This window comes from Aulostomus chinensis, chromosome 20 (genome assembly GCF_037954235.1).
Source record: "Aulostomus chinensis isolate RoL2024-O1b breed Wild chromosome 20, RoL_Achi_v1.0, whole genome shotgun sequence".
NCBI lineage: Eukaryota > Metazoa > Chordata > Actinopteri > Syngnathiformes > Aulostomidae > Aulostomus > Aulostomus chinensis.
In genome coordinates, this window is record NC_141339.1 from 18250185 (window position 1) to 18267923 (window position 17739).

Consider the following 17739-nt stretch of genomic DNA (forward strand, 5'->3'; position numbering starts at 1 on the left):
CAGAAGGAATATTTGGGTGGTGGTGAGTGTGTGTATGTGTGTGTGTGTGTGTGTGTGGGGGGGGGGGGTGAAGCCCTTTTAGTTTGACTCTGACTCAAGTGAACAGCCATGGAACAGATGGAGGCTGCTGAAGGGGAGGAAAGCGCCAGGAGGCAGAGCTCCACAACCCTCAGAAGCTTCACAACTCTCAGAAGCTCCTCCTCTCATGAGATCTGAATGTACCTACACAGTTCAAGTACTGCAGCAAACTCAGCCCCTAAAATACACCTCACAAGAATGGAAAATGTGCCTGTGTTGAAGTTTATCTCTGTAATCAGCAGCTTTTATTTTGAAAGGCTTTCAAGTACCTTCTTTTTTTTTGGTACAAACACACGCACACACGCGCGCAGACACACAGACACACACAACTTTAACCGTGACATCACAAAACATTTACAGGTACGTGCACACGTATACTGCCACCATTCAGTGATTAAATAGATGGAAGGTGAGGGGGACAAAAAAAAGTAAAACCAAAATTTTCATTTGTAATTTAAGATTGTAACTTGCCTTTACTAATAAAAAAAAACCAAAGAAGTAATAATAGGAATGGTAATAAAAAGAATTTGCAGCAGGCAAACAATCGTGACAGTGGCACTTTTCATCTGAAGCACAAATACGAAGCTAAACCAGCTCATGATTTCCATCTGATTGAGCAAAAGGATGAAAGAGAAATGATAAAGTAATAAGACTATTTACAAAGAGAGGAATCATGATTTAAAAACAGGAAATTCAGTTGAGAGAGCAGTCACCAACTGTTGGGAAGAGTCTTGATGGGGGGGGGGGGGGTCCAATCACATCACAGCCATTTCCAATAGAAGACAGCACAGGATCAAACGGTTGTACTAACAGACATGAGTAAAGAACACTACTGCAGTCCCTGAGGAATGAAAACACGCACGCGCACACACAGAGACACACACACACACACACACACTACTTGTGATCAAGTTTTCTCGACTCCCCTAGAGCTGAAATGCTCGGCTCCTCTGGGATGTTCAAGGACGTCAGGATCATCACGTTTCTGCATCACAACCCTTCAACCCCCACCCCCCAAATTATTGAGGTCCTTTCAAGTCTCGAGCCGAGCAGAGCAGAGCAGAGCGAGGCCTCGTCGGGCTGTCTGCTCTCATGGAGGGGGGGCCGTGATGACATGGCTCCCAGAGTTTTGAGTGAGGATGAGGGGGCTTCTTGGTCAGTTGAGATCTGTGACATCACGAAGGTTGTTCTGTCATCCACCTCTCTGCGTGGCCCCCAGAGGGATGAAGTGGTCCCTCCTCCCCTCGGCTACGATTGGCTGTAGGAATTGCTTTGGTTCCCGTTGGAACTCTGGTCGTTCTCGCTGGAGACAGATGGAGGAAAAATATCACATGTAGGATCCGGAGGCTGTTTATCAGAACGCACACAGCTTTTTCACACAGGCAAATGTGGCACCCATTTGCTGAGTTCAGTCACCAGTGTGTGTACTACTGCAAGAAGTATCTGCCTGGATAGGCTAGTACATTAATTATAAGCGTAAGTGCAGCATATGTAGCAGGTCTTTTTTTCTTTGTTGTGGTTGAACTGGCTGTCAGAAACAGTGAATATTTCCCATCCATCACCCAACGTTGGAGGCAGGTTTGGCCTCTGTATCAATATCAACCAAAACAGAGTTTCTCCCTGGATAACTGAACCAGATACTTCAGTATGCACGGATTTATGGAGCAAGTTTCTATGAAATTTCCAAGAATCTGTGACTTCATCGATTTCTTAAGATGTTTTTCCAGGCCTGGAATGTCCATTTCCCTGGTTCTCCTCGTCTGGTTGCAAAGCTGCGGCGCTCGTAAGTGTAAACACCTGATGACTGATCACCTTTGAGATGATCCCGGTGAGGTTTACTCGCCAGCCCGTAATCCTGCTTCCTGACACAGACCCTTGGTGAATACATCATGCTGGTCAATATGTAACTGACAGACTAAAAGCTTCAAGGGCCCTACATGCCGACTGGTTTGACATCCAGAGCTACGTCAGGTTTACCTGTTTGGTGGAGGTTTGGGTTTAGGCATCTTGTTCAGTACAGCAGCGATCTCCTTCCTGTCGTCAAAATTTTTCCACTGGTCATAAAGCTTCAGGATGACTCGGATAATCTCCAGGATCTGCTCGGAAAACACACAAACGCAAGTTTCATCCCACAGATTTGTCACAGATATGGAGCTCCATATGTTGTTTTTAACCAGGACTTTCTGGATGTGGGCAGCATCCTGCTGATTTGAGTGTGGAATATGAAGGAGGAGCTTGTTCACATCCACTACAAAGTGATCCTTTATGTGCTCAAACAGCACTTCAACAGGCCCGGCCAATCACTTCCACCACAGCCAACCTCCCTACAACTTGTGCCATGATCAAATATTCCTACATGCACATGACTTATATATGATCAGTCTGTGCATGTATGACGCTGTGAGCTACATGTCTGAAGTCAGCGGCGAGCTGAGCTTCAACTACGACGGCAGTTTTAATGCAGGCGATTATGTTCGTCGTCTGCCTGTTACATGAATTTGGTGATTTTAAATGATTCCAACTAGCTCAACTGCACATACTGAAATGAAAACTGTAGTATTATTTGTAAAACAAATGTCTCCTACTGCAACTTACTTTGTCCATATCCACAGAGAGCTCTGCAAACCACTGCCTGGCGTCTTTCTGTAGCACCACACAGGCCACATGCAGGCAGGCTGGTGGAGGAGACACAAGCTGATCAAGTTACAGCCAGACAGTAATGACACAAAACAGCTGCAGTGAGACGCTCGCGGGAACAAGTCTCACCCAGGGCGATCATGAAGGGAGGGTAGAGCAGACACAAGTCGGTCCTGTAGGTGTCGTTCACGATTCGCCTGGTGCAGACAAACCGCAGCACAGAAACTGAGTGAGGCTCCAACATCTGGTGCGTTTGGATTCTTATTGTCTCATATCACAGAAAGCTACGTACCAGGCTAGCGGGAGCACCATGTCCTCCTGACCCATGTCCTGCACATACTGCAGCAGGGGTCTGTAGGGGTGGTACACGATCAGGCAGCAGTCCTGAAATATCAATCGCATCAACAGTCAAGACAAGCGTCAATCCGAGAAGCCACAATCATACGAGCAGGACAAGTCTCAACCCACCATCAGCTCCAGAAGGTAGAACTCACACTCCAATATCTGCAAGGACACAAAGGGGCGGGGTTGTTCCCAACCAGTCAGACCAGTTCAAGTCAACACATTCTTACTGGACCCATAAATACACAAATCAGTTTGATACAGTGGGCTACTTTTATGACGTGTACAGCAGTTAAAACCCTACAAATTCAGCTACAAGCCCCAGTTTCTGCATTCTTAGCAAGAACACTCTCTAAATGTGTCGGTCACAGCACAACGCTGCTGGTTCAGGTCATATTCCTGAAGGAATGGAATGAGTTAAGCCATTAGTACTCCAGATATTTGTTCCGTAGCATGTGAACAGAAATATTAATGGAATCTTGTAAAGTCTTTAATTAAATTAACAGAACCCACTCTGAATTCATGGGACACCACCCAGCTGGCTACTAAATGTCAATATATGACGTCAACATTTGGAATATTGCCGTTTGTGTGAACATAACCATGTCATGACCTCATGTTCGTATGACGAGCAGCCGTGTCAACATCCTTGTCTGTCCCGACTTCATAAACCGGCAGAGGACAGAGTGCTGTCACGACAGACTCAAGGTGGACATCTGCGATACGGCTGTGACAAAAACAGCCGCAAATGAGTTTTGTTTATTTATTTATTTTTTTAATTATGGACACATTGCGGTTGATTTCTGCATAAAAACTGTCACAATCAGCGCATAAATTCTTCCGTTGACCCATAACGAATTCTAATCAGTTGATGAGTCCAAGCTGACGTATATCAATTGTCTCCAAACATCCCGGAGATGTCCTGAAGAGGAAGATTAACAAATGAGCCAACCGCAGGAAATCATGGATGCAGCTTCCATCATCAAAATCACCAACATCACCACTAGTTTTGACACAAGAACCCTGACAAGTAAACCAGGAGGTTTGACCTGTCCTGCCCCCCCCCCCCCCCCCAATCCTTAATACCGTCTCTAGTGGGTGTATATGAAATACTTCATCCAGGAGTTGCTGCGCAGCGCCAACTCCTTTGCTATTGTGAACCACTCCCTCCTTTTTTGTCACCCCACAGTGGCTCACTATAAATAATTGTTTACACAGTTTTTTGGACAGGCAGTGTGTCAGAACAGCCTTGGTGACGTTGTGGAGATGGCGGCTGAAAACACTGCTGGCAGCGCTCAACACTTGACACCCCAGTGAGAGACGCTGCCCGGTCGCAGATCACCGGGGCTGAAAGCATTCACCGCAGCAAAAACTGTTTTTATAGCCAGAGTGTGAACAATAGCTGTGGAATCCACCGTACTGGTAGACGCTGGAATGGCAACCCTACGACAGAGTATCAGGGGGTTTCAGAATGTACAGCAGCGCAGAAATAACTTAGCAGAGGAAGCAGAAAAACACGGGTGTCCAGCAGATGATCCACCGACAGAGCGTTCACTGGTGTCTGGCTGGTGTCATGTTCACTACATCTGACTTTCATCTCGTCTGTTCTGTTTCAGACTGACGTGCCCCCTCCCTGCTCTCTAACTGTTGCTCTGAAGCGTCTCAGTGGAAACTGCGACCAGTGTATTTGACTCACGTGATTCATTCTGTATGGAAACTCCTTAGGGAAGGCGTAAGAAAATCTTGTTTTTACTGTTTGAAGGGGGGGGGGAGAAAAAAAAGAAATGTTACAATATTATCAATACTGGTGCTATTTTCAGGTCAGGAAAGTGTGTAAGTGAATGTGGTCACGTACACACAGACGTCGCAGCAGAGATCAACCTGGTGTTGGACACAACTCCAAATTCCTGAGAGACACAAGACTGAGATCAGATAATGTACGGAACACGGCACGGCACGGCACGGCACGGCACGCCTCACTGTCACTCTCCTCCAGATAAACTTTATTGAAGCTTTTTGGGCTGTAAATCATGACAAAATGACCCATATCTTGATGATTTAAATACAAAAACAGATTTATGCTAAGTTAAGTTACTTTGGTTGATCAAATTTTTTTGAGCATTTTATATTTGATGCCTTTATTTGAAAGATGAGGTGGAGAGAGAGTGGAGGGATGACGTCCAAAAATCTATTAATGGTAACATGTAAGACTAAAGATAACAATATGTCAAAGAATTAGGAGCCCAGGCAGGTAATGTACAGATATTTTATCAAGCTTAAGCTTGTTTCTGATGCTGAAACTGCCACGTCTAGTGGGAATTCATACCTCAACTTTAGAAGCCAAGAAAACGCAGGTAGGAGCCATAAGAACTGGATCTATGCTTTTTAGGGAATATCTGAAAATGAAGATTAGGTGACAATGACGATCGTGCACAAATGCTCAGAAAAGTACAGCAACAACATTGGCTGATCAGGAAAAGCACCTACTGGCTTAGAGTTTAAATTGGGGATACTGTCAATATGAAGTGACTCAAAATCAATTAAGATGGTTTCATGAATATGACATTCAACCAGGAGTGGTTATCAAAACAAAAAAGGGCAGTCACGTTTTCATCTGTTCAAATAAAAATGCCGGGTGCAGTGAAGCTGTCCGGGGGACAACCATATGTCCAAAGAACAATTAATGACCAAACCCGGTGTGATGACACTAAATTAAAACATTACAGGAACACATCAACTCTCTAACTACTTCTTTACCTTGCATAAAAACGCTTGAAGTACACAGTGGCAGTGGCAATGACCTGCTGCCGCAGCTTCAGATGTTCCCCCAAAGCCTGAATGACTGAAGGAGAGAACACAGCACGAAACCCCTGAGAGTGACTCCAACGCCTCTTGTTACAGGCACATTTTGTGTTTAAAAGAGCAAAAGCACACAACAGCATGTACTTGTTTTCACAAAACAAGTAACAATAATCAACTGAACGAATGTCAATGCACTGTGAGTGATGATTTGTTTAAGATTATGTACATAAAAGCAATTACCATTGGCAAAGAAGATCTGCAGCTTCCAATATTCCTCCTCAGAGAGAAATTTAAGGTCCTTCTGTCGCTCTTTCATTAGATCCTGCTTGTCCAGCACCCACTGTAAACTTTAGACGGTTAAACAGTGTCAGTTTGCAATGCAATTCACCATCAGTTGCGCTGGTTAATCAAACAGTAACGAGCCGAACTGGCGGGTAGCTCCAATATATATGAGTATGCCATTCATGCTTTCTTTGTCTTGAGGAAGGACATAAATTCATGTTTAAAAAATACAATACGGTTTGTAGAATTTTTTTTTATTAAAAGTACTTATATTTACACTGTTGTGCGTAAATATCTATTTTAAATCGTAGTAAGAGTTCCAGGCAGACAGCTAGCCTTCGCAATGCTAACGCAAGGCCCCACAACAAAGACGACGGTGAATAAAAATAAAGACGTAAGGCGTCAATATTTCATTTAAAAAAAGACAACTTACTAATGAGAACTCTGCCAGAAGTTTCCTGCCATGTCGCAGCAGTTGAGGTAGAAGGGACCAATTTAAATAAATATAACTTTCGTTCAAAGAAGTGTCAAGCACAGGGAAAGTAGTTACGCTAAGAAGACATTGGTGTAACGTCAAAAGCCTCCCGGAGAGTGCCAGAGACTAATGTTGGATGCTTCCGCATTTTTGGTTCCGCCATGCAATCTTCTCAAAGTAAAGGTTTATATTTGCTTTGTGATATTTAATCGTCCATTTATTTATTACGCTTCCAATCTTGAGTTTCAATTTCATTTGTAAGAACCTTCAAATAGGTGTCCTATTGCAAAATAAATGATTAAATATTTTGGTGGGTTGATGGATTGATTGAGATGCATGTGTTTTTAGACGCCCCTCCCCACTTATTAATATCTTCTTAATATAAAATTATTTTAAAAATCGTCAAAAAATATGATAAGCAGGGGTGGTTACGTTCATTTTTACCTTTATAACTGTAACATGAATTATATTGTTCTTCACGCCGCTAACTTAAGCTCATATCATTGTGTCTTTTAAAACATTCCTTGACAAAAGCTTGACAGATGTTTGTAGGGACTGTCAGCCCTGGGTTGGGAAGGTTCTACATTCCTCCAGTGATAAGGGAAGGGCTGAGCATATAAAGACCCACCAGCCTCTGAAGGTGTGAGTGACCCAGTGAAAGTTACAGCAGAGGAGCCAACATGAGCCGCAGCCCAGAGAGGATGTCTTCATACCGCCGTCACTTCGAAGGCACCATGGACGCTCCTCTTGTCCTCCAGCTCCGGGTGTCCAGCCCGTCTCCCACCCGCAGGGAGACCCGCTACCGCTCAGCAAGCTACACCCGAGGAAGCAGAACCTTGGGCCGCAGGGCCATCTCCGACAAGTCTCGCCTAACCAGGTCGGTCTGCATCCCTTTCCTCTCACTGTTAAGACTTCCATGAGCAGCGATAGAAGAAGTATTTAGATCATTTACTGAAACACATGCAGCAATGTAGACATACTCCAAGTACTCGACATGACATACTGTAGGTTTTACAGAAATAGAAAAAAAATAACACGATTACATTTTATTTGATAAAAGCTTTGTAATCATGAAGTTTCAATATTATTTGATTATCAATAGTAGAGCACCAGTGCTTTATATACAGGGACACTCAATTCTGATTGAGTATTATTATTTGTTTCATTAAAATGAAAATCCTCCAGCGATTTAGAGAGAAAATAACTGTTGAGAAGGAGCAGGTACGGACTCAGGCACCTGCAGTAAGACCCCAAACTGTTTCCGGTAAGATGGCAAAAGATGAACATTTTGGAAATCACAGGTTTATCTGAAAACAAAAGGTCGTACATACAAAGCCAACCATATAAACCATCCACGGTGTGGCAGATACAAAAGAAAAACAAAACCAAGTATCACCTAATGGAAACGTTATTACTGCAAAACTGCACTTGAATATATTTCTGTGGTTCTGTGTATAGCATGAGTATGGGAACCTTGTGCTATGGAATGTCAATGGGTCTGGGGCCAAAACTGGACTTGGACGCAGCAGCAGTGGAGAACCAGGCTTTCATGATGAACCGAACCAATGAGAGACAGGAGATGGTGGCCCTCAATGACCGTCTGGCAGTGTACATCGAAAAGGTAGGAGTTCTCACACGTCAAAGAATTTGATGTCATTTGTCTTTTCTAAATTTCAAGTTTGTTTGTTTTTTTCTCTTAAACCTCATAAAAAACAATACATGTAAAGAGCAAATTATTGAAATGCAGCGATTCATAACAGAACGATTTCATCTTGTAGTCATCAGGTAGGCCGTCATCTTCCTTCCTGTAGGTTCGTACCCTGGAATCACAGAACAAACTGCTGGAGGCTGAGATTGAGGCCCTGAAGAGCCGCCATGTCAGACCATCGGGCCTCAGGCAGCTGTATGAAGCCCAGCTGAAGGACCTCAACAGGGTCGCTGAACAAATGAGAGTCCAGAGGGTGAGATGTTCCTTGGGACAACAACAGGGTTGTATTTCACCCTGTTAGGCGCTTGAATTTCCCTTTTGAGAACAGTTGTATCGTTGCTTCTACACAGGATTTATCTGTGGCAGCCAAGGAGGCCATGTTGGGCCAGCTGGATATGCTGAAGGCCAAATATGACAATGCTGTTGTGGCCCGGAAAAAGACGGAGCAAGAAATCGAGGCTCTCCGTCCGGTAACACGCTTTCCTCAATTCTGAAATAATTTAAACCTGAAATGAAGCGAGCTGGACAGCGGTACCTTTTGTCTGCTGTTGCTTTCACGTGGCTCTCTGTCTCAGGATGTGGATAAAGCCACCTCAGCACGGATTGCGCTGGAGAAGCAGCTTGAAAACCTGCAGGTTGAGCTGGCCTTCCTGCAGAGAATTCACAAAGAGGTGAGCGGGTCCATCCATCACTCTGACCACACGCGTCACCGTCTAAATACGAGTCGGTGTCCGGTGGCTGGCGTGCCTTTCATTCTGTCATTGATGGTTTAATGAGCCACAAGTGGAGGGCACTTAGGAAGCTCCTGTAGAACATTGTGATTAAATTGTAGCACAAAGCGGTGAACCAGTGCAAACCAAACACTTACATTGCTCAAGCAGCAGTGTTCATACACGTATGGACCGATACGTTTCCAGGGAAAACTTGTCAGGATCTCTTTTTGCCAGCCTATTATTTTACAATTTAATGACAAGCTACGACACACATCTTAAAGTAAGTGAATATATTCATCAGAGATTTTTCTCAGTCAGTGTTAACAAATGTGCTCTAATATGCAGGTATTTGAGTGAAATTTTCATGACTTTTGTCAGTTTTGTTTTTGTTGTTTTTTAAATTTCTCCAGGAACATTCCTAGGCCTGGAAATCGCTGTTTTTAGATTCCATGACTTTTTCATGATCGTATGAACCCTAAAGCTGACAGAGCTTTTCTGATCCCACTGAAAGGAAATTGAGGAGCTGATGCAGCAGATCTATTCAGCGACCGCCAAGATTGAAGTGACCTTTGGCCTCCCAGACCTCTCCTCGGCCCTCCGGCAGATTCAGTCTCAGTATGACAGCATTGCTGCCAAAAACCTCCAGGTACAGTCCTAAAATCATCCATAGACCCTTGAACCACCCGAAGGAGCTAAAACAATGGCAATTCTAATGTTGACATCACTTTACTAGAGACTTGTTCATGTTTGTGCTTCTCCAGGAAATGGATAGTTGGTACCAGACAAAGTTTCAGGACCTGAGCCAAGCCTCCACCAAACATGTGCAAAGTGTTCGGGGCGTGAGAGAAGAAATCGCAGGCTATAAGAAGGATGTGAGAATTACTTTTCTGTTCCTGATCTCATTTTGAAGTACCTTGAAACTCAAGTGTGTGTGTGTGTGTGTGTGTGTAGATTCTCAGTAAGGAACGTGAACTGGACGCGCTTAAGTCAAGGAATGAGTATCTGGAGGCTCAGATCCGTGATGCAGTGGAGAAGTACAAGAAGGTGGAGGAGGGCTTGCAGGCATGTAGTCGTGATACGGCACTGCACTCAAATATTCTTACTCCAAATAATGATTTGTAGAAGTTTTCTTGCTGTAGAACTTAAAATAAGCTGCCACTTGTATTCTAACGCTACAGGAACGTATAGAGGCAATAAAAGTGGATCTGAAGGTGACCAAGGAGAAGATCGCTTCGCTTCTGCGAGAATATCAGGACCTACTGAACGCCAAGATGGCTCTGGAGATTGAGATCATCACATACAGGTGTAAAAACAACCACAGTCCGAGCTATAAACTGGAGAAATAGCAAGGTAACTTCCCTTCTTCCTCTATCTTTGGCAGGAAACTTATCGAGGGTGAGGACAGCCGCCTGAGCACCATGGTTCTCAACCTCTCGTTGACTGGAGGCTCGTCTCTGGTGTCCAGCTCTAGTCTGAAAGCAGCTTCAACATCAATGTTAGCGTCGGGTAGCGGTGGCCATGCAGTGGCCTCCCAGCTGGACGCAGCTGCGGACGGAATCAGCAAAGATGCTGAGAAAGCTCCGAGAGCGGAGTTGTCCTCAGACAGCCAGACGGATGGTAACAGCGAGGGGCAGGCGACAGAGCTGTCTGAGAGGAAGACCCTGCTGATCAGGTAGAGAATGGCTTACATCCATCCTCTGTATGACTTGAATTTTATCACCAACTCGTGTCTTAATCTTATTTTTTCCACCTGTTGCCCTTCCTCCCAGAACAGTTAAGACAGATGAGGACGCTTATGAGAGCAAGACACGGGAGCGGACCATTACCATTTCTGGAGCGGCTGATGACACAGAGGAAGAGGAATAGACCATTTATCTGCCAAACATAGCGCCTTAGAGAGAAAAAAAACATTTCATGGGCATAGAGGGGGATTTTTGTATTATATGTTGAGGTCTAAAGATATAACACATTCCCTCAATCTAATCATTTGTGGACACGAAAAATCTCTCTCTAAAGGCCACTCCAGGGTTCAGTTCCTAAATCTATACATTTTCTTCCACTAAAATATGATGCTATAATGGATAACAAGTTTGCGTGTGTGTGTGTGTATGGGTGTGTGTGGTCATACCGCTCCACCTGCTCCTAACTCCCTCAGCCTGTCAACCCTTTTAACACGCCTGTGTGTCAGGATGACGTCTGTCAAAATGACTAAATAAAGTGCAAGCAATTAAAGTAATGGTTTTCTTTGCAATTAAAAGATGTTTAGAGCGTGAGATGTTACTTTAGGTTATCACTGAAAACACACACACACACACACACACACAGTTCATCTTTCCGGATTTATTTGAGTCCCACTTCAAACAACATTCTAGGGAATTAGAAATGGTGCAACCATGTAAACATTATTTCTGAAGATAAATTACAGAAATTATGAGATACACAGTATCGTTCCTGATTATTATTATTATATTATTTAACTATTTCCAAGCACATGACAAAAGCGGGTAAGTGGTGTCGACAGTGGATGGATGGATGACAAAAATCACGAGCAAAGAGCAGTTTTACTCAGCGTCATAAAATCCCTTCAAATTGTTTCTCCCTGTGTCCCACAACTTCATAGTCTTGAAAGACAAATAGAAAACAAATTCATTCATTAAAACAACTAATCCGAAAAATAAAAAAGACAACAGGAAACTAGAGGGGAGCACCAAGCGCAATTAGAAGTAAAAAATAATTTGGCACTTCACTTAAAAACAAGGTTATTTTGAGAAATTGTACATCTAGAAACTAGTGTTCTGAATGCACAAGGTCAGTGTGTCTAGAGCAAAGGTTTTGGTTCGTCTCCCACTCCCCCAGCCAGACGATAAACTGCGAGGCTGACTTCATGTGCCAGAGAATCAGCGCTCTCCTAAAGCATACGAAAAAAAAAGTTTGGGTCAAGTATCAAGTATCAGAGAACGAACGCCATGCACAGAAATTGTACGACGGATGATCTTGAGAAAGACGAATGCCCACCTGAGTTTCTGCCTCAGCGTAAACTCTGACGACATCCTCGGTGCCCGAGGGTCTCACAAAGGAACGAGCCTGACTGTACTTCTTCACTAATCTGTCGATGTTGTCTTGTAGTCCTGGCGGGCTCACTGTTCGTCTCTCTGCATCTGTTGTGTCTATAACTCGGCGGTCCGACACCTGCAGAACAGAGAGCGAAAGTAGCTGCAGTTTCTCCACGACTGGTGATGAGCGCAGATGTGTCCGACAGTCTGTAGTCCCCATTCAGTCTAAGAATGGCGGAACCACAACGGCCATTTTATAGGATGTAATCGGCCCAGGACTGCTCAGTGGAGAGGATCTGGTTAAGTTCTAACACAATATCAATGTGAGGAAGAAAGGTGGAGTAGGCGGTGTTGAACGGGACATGCTTGATGGTGTCAGACCGGCTGGCTGGAGTGTTTAGGAACTGCTCATCGACTGGGATTTTCACACACAACCATGTTTTACAGAGAGCAGTCAGAAAGAGAGACAACATCCCGAGAGCTGCGAGTTCACTGGACAGAGATGTCTTGTTGATGGTGGAGGAACAGCCAGATTAGTGCAGCACTCATTACAAGAGAGAGTAGCGAGGCACCTCGGTATGCAAGAGATGTGGAACATGGATGCAGATGGGCCACAGTGGCTAAGGAGCCCACTGGGTGGTGCTTTTGTTAGCTAAAAGCAAGAAACAGAAGCTGCAGTCAACTCATGAAATGTGGACAATGGAAGGTTAGAAATGCATTATCTGGCCTGATGAGCCTCAGTTTCTGTCCATAGCCACGCTTCCAACCATGTCCGTATGGATGCATCCTGCCTCGCTGCAGGAATTCAGGCTGCTGCTGGTGGTGTAATGGTGTGAGGGATATACTCACCTTGGTCGTCTTTGTACCAGCAAACGGTTGTCAAAGAGGCCTTGACTCATAAGATCTGTCCAATTCCAGTAAAAGTTTCAAGCAGCTGTAGTTTTACAAATGAAATAATGCATGAAAGTGTGTGTACCTTGACTTTCAGCTGCCTGTTTGGCAGGTCGGTGTAGATGTCATCCCACTGCTGGACACTCATATCCTTGATGGCTAATATAGCTTCTATCAGCAGCATGTCAGAAATGGCATCGCCTACCGTCTACAGAGGACAGAAACACCCACACCAACAATGTTTGTTCAACAGTTGCCGAGCAGTTCAAAGACCTCTGGCGTTTACATGATGTTCAAATCATATATTCATGTTTTGAATCAGTGTTTGTGCGCGTCTACCTGGTTGATGACATTGATAGTGTTCTGCAGCAGAAGAGCAGCCCTCTTCCTCTCATCGATGGCGCTGGCATCTTCAGCGACCTGTTGAATCTTCTCCTCAGCTGCTTTGCTGAACAGCACCTGACGACAACACAAACACACGATGGCGCGTGCCTCAAATACTTGGTTGGTTATGATCAACTACGTGACATTCGAGTTGTGTCTCTACTTACAGTTCCATGGCCGTTGGCCTCGAAGTACACGCCAATGTCAAACTCCTGTGCCGCATGATGGAGGTGCTTCACTCCAGTCTTGGTGCACTTCACTGTTACCTGAGTCATATTATAGTCAACGGTCGCTTCGTCACGTGACAGGGACAGTGATGTGCGGTGCATCTGCTCACCTTCATAGTATCCACAAGATGGCGTGTCGAGCTCCCGTTAGCATATGCCGTTTGTATCACTGCGATGTTCAGATCTAGACCAGCCTGAAAGAGTATGTTCAGTGTTTATGAGCGGTTTAAATAATCAATGGTGAAAACTCTCAAGACAACATGCTACTTTTAAAATGAATCTTCATGAATTATCTTTAGATAAATGAAAGAATATCACCCCAAGCTGCCTTCATTAGTCATAATTGGCTAGTTTGTCTAATTCTCCCAGTGACAGCTATTCCTTCTACACTCTTTGTGCTCCAGCGCCATCTGCTGGCTAAAGAACTTGACTAGTTCTTTTTCTCTACTGTTTGTGTTTATATGCTGGTCTGTACCTGTGTGAGCAGCTCTTTCAGAAAAGTGCTGATGAGTGTAGACATCTTGTCTCCATCCAGAAGCTGAAACTGTCCGTCGGCGCCGCTGTAGTAGTAAACTATTCTGTCTGCGTCGCCGTCGAAGGAACAGCAGCGCTTGCCTGCGTTCATCTCGATACCTTCAAAGAGACGAGGAGCGATAGAGACTTCAGCTGCTGCAACAGATGATCATCATTTCAATGTCCCATTGCTTATCAAAAGTCCAGAGAGCACAGTCACACCTGTCGGAGGTTTCTGCTGCACTTTGACAAAGTCTGCGCCGCACTGGTGGTTCAGCTTTCCTTTACCGTCGTTGAAGAGAGAAATCTGAAGCTCCCTCTTGAGGTGTTTCTCCATCTCACGAACCTTCAGAGCCCCGATACCATTCGCACCGTCCACAGTGAGGTGCTTCTGGTCATCTGTGCGGTTAGATGCCTAAGAGGGAAGGGCAAGTGGCGGATATATTCTGACCTAAACACAAACACCATGACACACCCTGGTTTCTTACGTTCTTGGTGAGCTGGATGAAAGCTTGGCAGAGTTTGTTGTAGTATCCTTCAACTGTGGCCTCTCCATATCTGCCCTGCGTGTTCTGACAGCGAACCATGTAGTGGAGCTGTGGGGTGGTTACCAGTCCATAGTCTGATGGGACACGAGGAGTGAGCAGGGGTGAACATGGAAGGAGCGATCAGACCAGTCTGAATCTATACTGGTTCATTCACCTTTGCTGTGACCTCCCAGTGCAGACACTCCATCCAGTACAGCTTGTGAGAGGCTGCCACTGCTGCTCCTGTGGCAGAGACATGGAGGGACTTGTTCCTGTACTGGTATAGACTGTTCCACTTGACTTTTCTGTTCTTTCACCAACTTTGTTACTTTTACTCCCACATTTAACCATAAATATCTTTACTTCCCACTTCTTACATTTGAAAAAAAAGCTTGTTAATTTAGTTTTGACGCACAACAAACAAAAAAATGACATAAAAGACAAAATAAGAGAAAAAGGCAAGAGTTCGGTTTAACGAGGAGGATGACTTGTTCGCTCTCAGTAACACACGCAGACGTTGGTTGTCATTTTCCTAAACTTATCATGGAAGAAGGGGAAGACGTCCCCATTGTATCAACAAGCTTGAAGAAAACATCTGCCGTTTTCAATTTAAAAAAAAAGAAGAAAAAGAGCAGATTAGAAATAGTGGAAAAATAGTTTCTTGCCAACCAGTTAAAACTACAAGAAGAGCAGGAAAATACTCCGAACTTTAAAAAAAAAAATTTGTAGTACATTTGAGAGCCTGTTCTTCTTCTCTTTTATTTGAAGAAATTCAATGCCTAATTACATCAACTACTACCGGAGCATCTGAACTTCTGCTTGAGTAATAAATGTGTGTACTTTGCCACCTCTGTCCTGTAGCGAGGAAACACACACACACACACTGCAGGTCGTCACGCAGGTGTGAATGTGACATTAACTGACGCGTAACAAGTTTAGCCGAGAAGTAGATGTGTTTTCTCCCTTCCAATCACATGAAGTGAAACATGGAACAAGAAAACGCTTCACCCCACATACCTGGTGTCTTTGCCAACAAACACGCTGGCTTCCTGGCTCATGTTGATGGCTTCTTTCTCTAGAATGTCCTTCAAAGCAGTAAGTAAACCCTGCTCCTCTGCATTGGCCAGCTGGGTTGCGTAACCCTCCCAGGCCGGTGTCACCATCTCGCCCATGGGGTCAATAAGTTTCACACCATTATCCTCCTACACAAATATTAAGAATAAAAGGGGAAAGAGGAGAAAGGTGCATAAGATGTAAGATTAGGATGAACTCGGTCTGAAGGGAGGATTCCTCTGGTGAGATGTGAGCAGAGTCCCTCTCTCACCTCAGGGTTATGTGATGCAGTGACCATGACTCCGATGGTGGCTCTAGTCTTTTTGGAACGGAGTGTAGCTAGCAGGCCCATCCTGAACATGATGTGGTCCAGCTGTTTGGCGTTGGTCCTAAAACCAGCAGTGCCATACTGGAGAACCAACCCGACAGGTTTAGGGTGCAGCGACGACTGTTTTGATACTTCCTGAAACTGGGCCATCGCTGAAACAGACCAGGGTCAGCAATCAGGGATCTGATTGTGTATTTCATCAAAATATATCCAAGCAGATAGGCTAACATGGGTGAATGCACAATCCGTGTCAATAGCTGACAGATAAACGTAAGAAGAGTGGTTGAAATACTTTTAACACATCCTCCAACAAAAATAAACTTAAAAGCAAGACAGACATGAGTGTTAAGATACAACTTACAAACTTAAAATTTGCAGTGCATGCATATGAGCATAGACTGTTACTTTCCACATCACTTACATCTGATTAGCTTTTTAAACCCGATTGTCATGTTATAAAGTGTAGTCTGTCCAGCTGGTTAGAGCCTGAAAGTTAATTTAAAAAAACAACAACAAAAAATATATACATTCAACGACTGAAAGCAAAGCACTGACTTAACACGCCCATAAACTACCAAACAGCAAGAAAGGGGCAAAGTACAAGCTCCATAAAATGAATGATATCAACGAGTGAACTCACTCACTTTCGTGAACTTAAATCGCGCAAACACACGTCACAAACCGCCGCTTCCGCAGCGAAACATCGCAGCAGCTTCATTCACACCAGCCAAGCCATTGCTGTCGCGTTATGTAGAGGTTAATTCACTTACTGCTTTGTTCAGTGGAAGTTTAAAGAGACGCTGTGAGCATCCCGTTCTGTTCTTCCTGGTCTGCCGCTTGAGGACGTGGCTGCAGTTCCGGTTTACGTGACGCAATGACGTTGGGCGTGCCAGCGGAACGGTAGAACATGAGGAAGAAGAAAAAGACATGAAAGAAATACTGCAGCGGTACCACTTGTACAACAGTTTCTTTTATATGAACGTAAACACTATGTATGTATTTATTAAACGTATTTACTGCTCTTCAGTTCATTTCTCCAGACCTTTCGACTCACTGCAGACAAAGAAGCATCCAGAAATCCATCCATTCGGCTCTCTGGGGAGATTGCCGACTGTGGTATTCAGATTTCTTCCGTCAATTATTTTTTTCAAATTTTTTAACAGTGCAGAATTCACTTTAATTTCATGACCCTGTTGTCTGTCTCTATTTGTTTCACCTTATCAGACGTGAACCCTAGCTACCTCCTGCCAGAGATTTAATGTTGTAATTTATTAATTTGTCTCTTTCAGATTACAGCATTCCCACTTCATTTTCCAGTTATATGTTTTTTTTCTGGTTTTATTTGATTTTCTTTTATATTCATAAAAAATGAAAGGTTGTTTTTTTTGTTTGTTTTTGCGTTAAGAGCATCTCTGAAGCTCCAGGCAGGCAGAAACTATCCAAAACAACACTGAAACGTTACTTTCGACCCCCTCATAACGCGCAAATACGGAGGCTGGCTCCTCTCTTCTTTTGCTCTCTTATATTAAAATAATCCAAAACAAAACAAAAAAAAAAAAGAAATCCAGGATATTAGAAAGTGTGCTGAAGAAAATATTTCCCCCTCCATCATCTGTCATTTTGATTGCGTGCCAAACCGTAGCAGCAGTCACGGTTATGTTAACTCTTTGTGTGCCCCCCCGCATGTCTACCCCCCTTTAAGAAACGTGGGATCGGACGTGTGTCG

The 17739-nt window shown here is 44.1% G+C and overlaps 3 protein-coding genes across 4 annotated transcripts; 1 reads left to right on the top strand and 2 right to left on the bottom strand.

Moving 5' to 3' along the window:
- Window positions 1–294: 294 nt before the first annotated feature.
- Window positions 295–6742, bottom strand: ccnc (cyclin C). Its single transcript, XM_086188982.1, has 12 exons — window positions 6575–6742; window positions 6100–6206; window positions 5815–5899; window positions 5384–5453; window positions 4913–4964; window positions 4754–4809; window positions 3184–3219; window positions 3008–3099; window positions 2845–2912; window positions 2674–2753; window positions 2056–2174; window positions 295–1381 (listed from the first exon to the last, which is right to left on the bottom strand). The coding sequence occupies exons 1-12, from the start codon at window positions 6604–6606 to the stop codon at window positions 1327–1329; spliced, it is 852 nt and encodes a 283-aa protein (XP_086045108.1). The 5' UTR covers window positions 6607–6742; the 3' UTR covers window positions 295–1326.
- Window positions 6743–7160: 418 nt separating this feature from the next.
- ngs (notochord granular surface) lies at window positions 7161–11174 on the top strand. 2 transcript variants are annotated; one of them, XM_086189808.1, is made up of 11 exons: window positions 7161–7493; window positions 8075–8237; window positions 8428–8577; window positions 8675–8794; window positions 8900–8995; window positions 9549–9683; window positions 9799–9909; window positions 9989–10099; window positions 10216–10340; window positions 10419–10709; window positions 10807–11174. In XM_086189808.1, the coding sequence occupies exons 1-11, from the start codon at window positions 7297–7299 to the stop codon at window positions 10901–10903; spliced, it is 1596 nt and encodes a 531-aa protein (XP_086045934.1). In that variant the 5' UTR covers window positions 7161–7296; the 3' UTR covers window positions 10904–11174. The 2 variants fall into 2 exon arrangements, with proteins under 2 accessions (XP_086045934.1, XP_086045935.1); XM_086189809.1 differs by having other exon boundaries at window positions 10812–11174.
- Window positions 11175–11373: 199 nt separating this feature from the next.
- On the bottom strand, window positions 11374–17698 carry pgm3 (phosphoglucomutase 3). Its single transcript, XM_086189816.1, has 13 exons — window positions 16784–17698; window positions 15957–16165; window positions 15650–15834; window positions 14808–14875; window positions 14594–14727; window positions 14328–14520; window positions 14068–14225; window positions 13703–13786; window positions 13533–13631; window positions 13321–13440; window positions 13067–13189; window positions 12053–12226; window positions 11374–11945 (listed from the first exon to the last, which is right to left on the bottom strand). Exons 2-13 carry the CDS (start codon window positions 16161–16163, stop codon window positions 11856–11858), a joined length of 1635 nt encoding a protein of 544 aa, XP_086045942.1. The 5' UTR covers window positions 16164–16165; window positions 16784–17698; the 3' UTR covers window positions 11374–11855.
- Window positions 17699–17739: the final 41 nt, after the last annotated feature.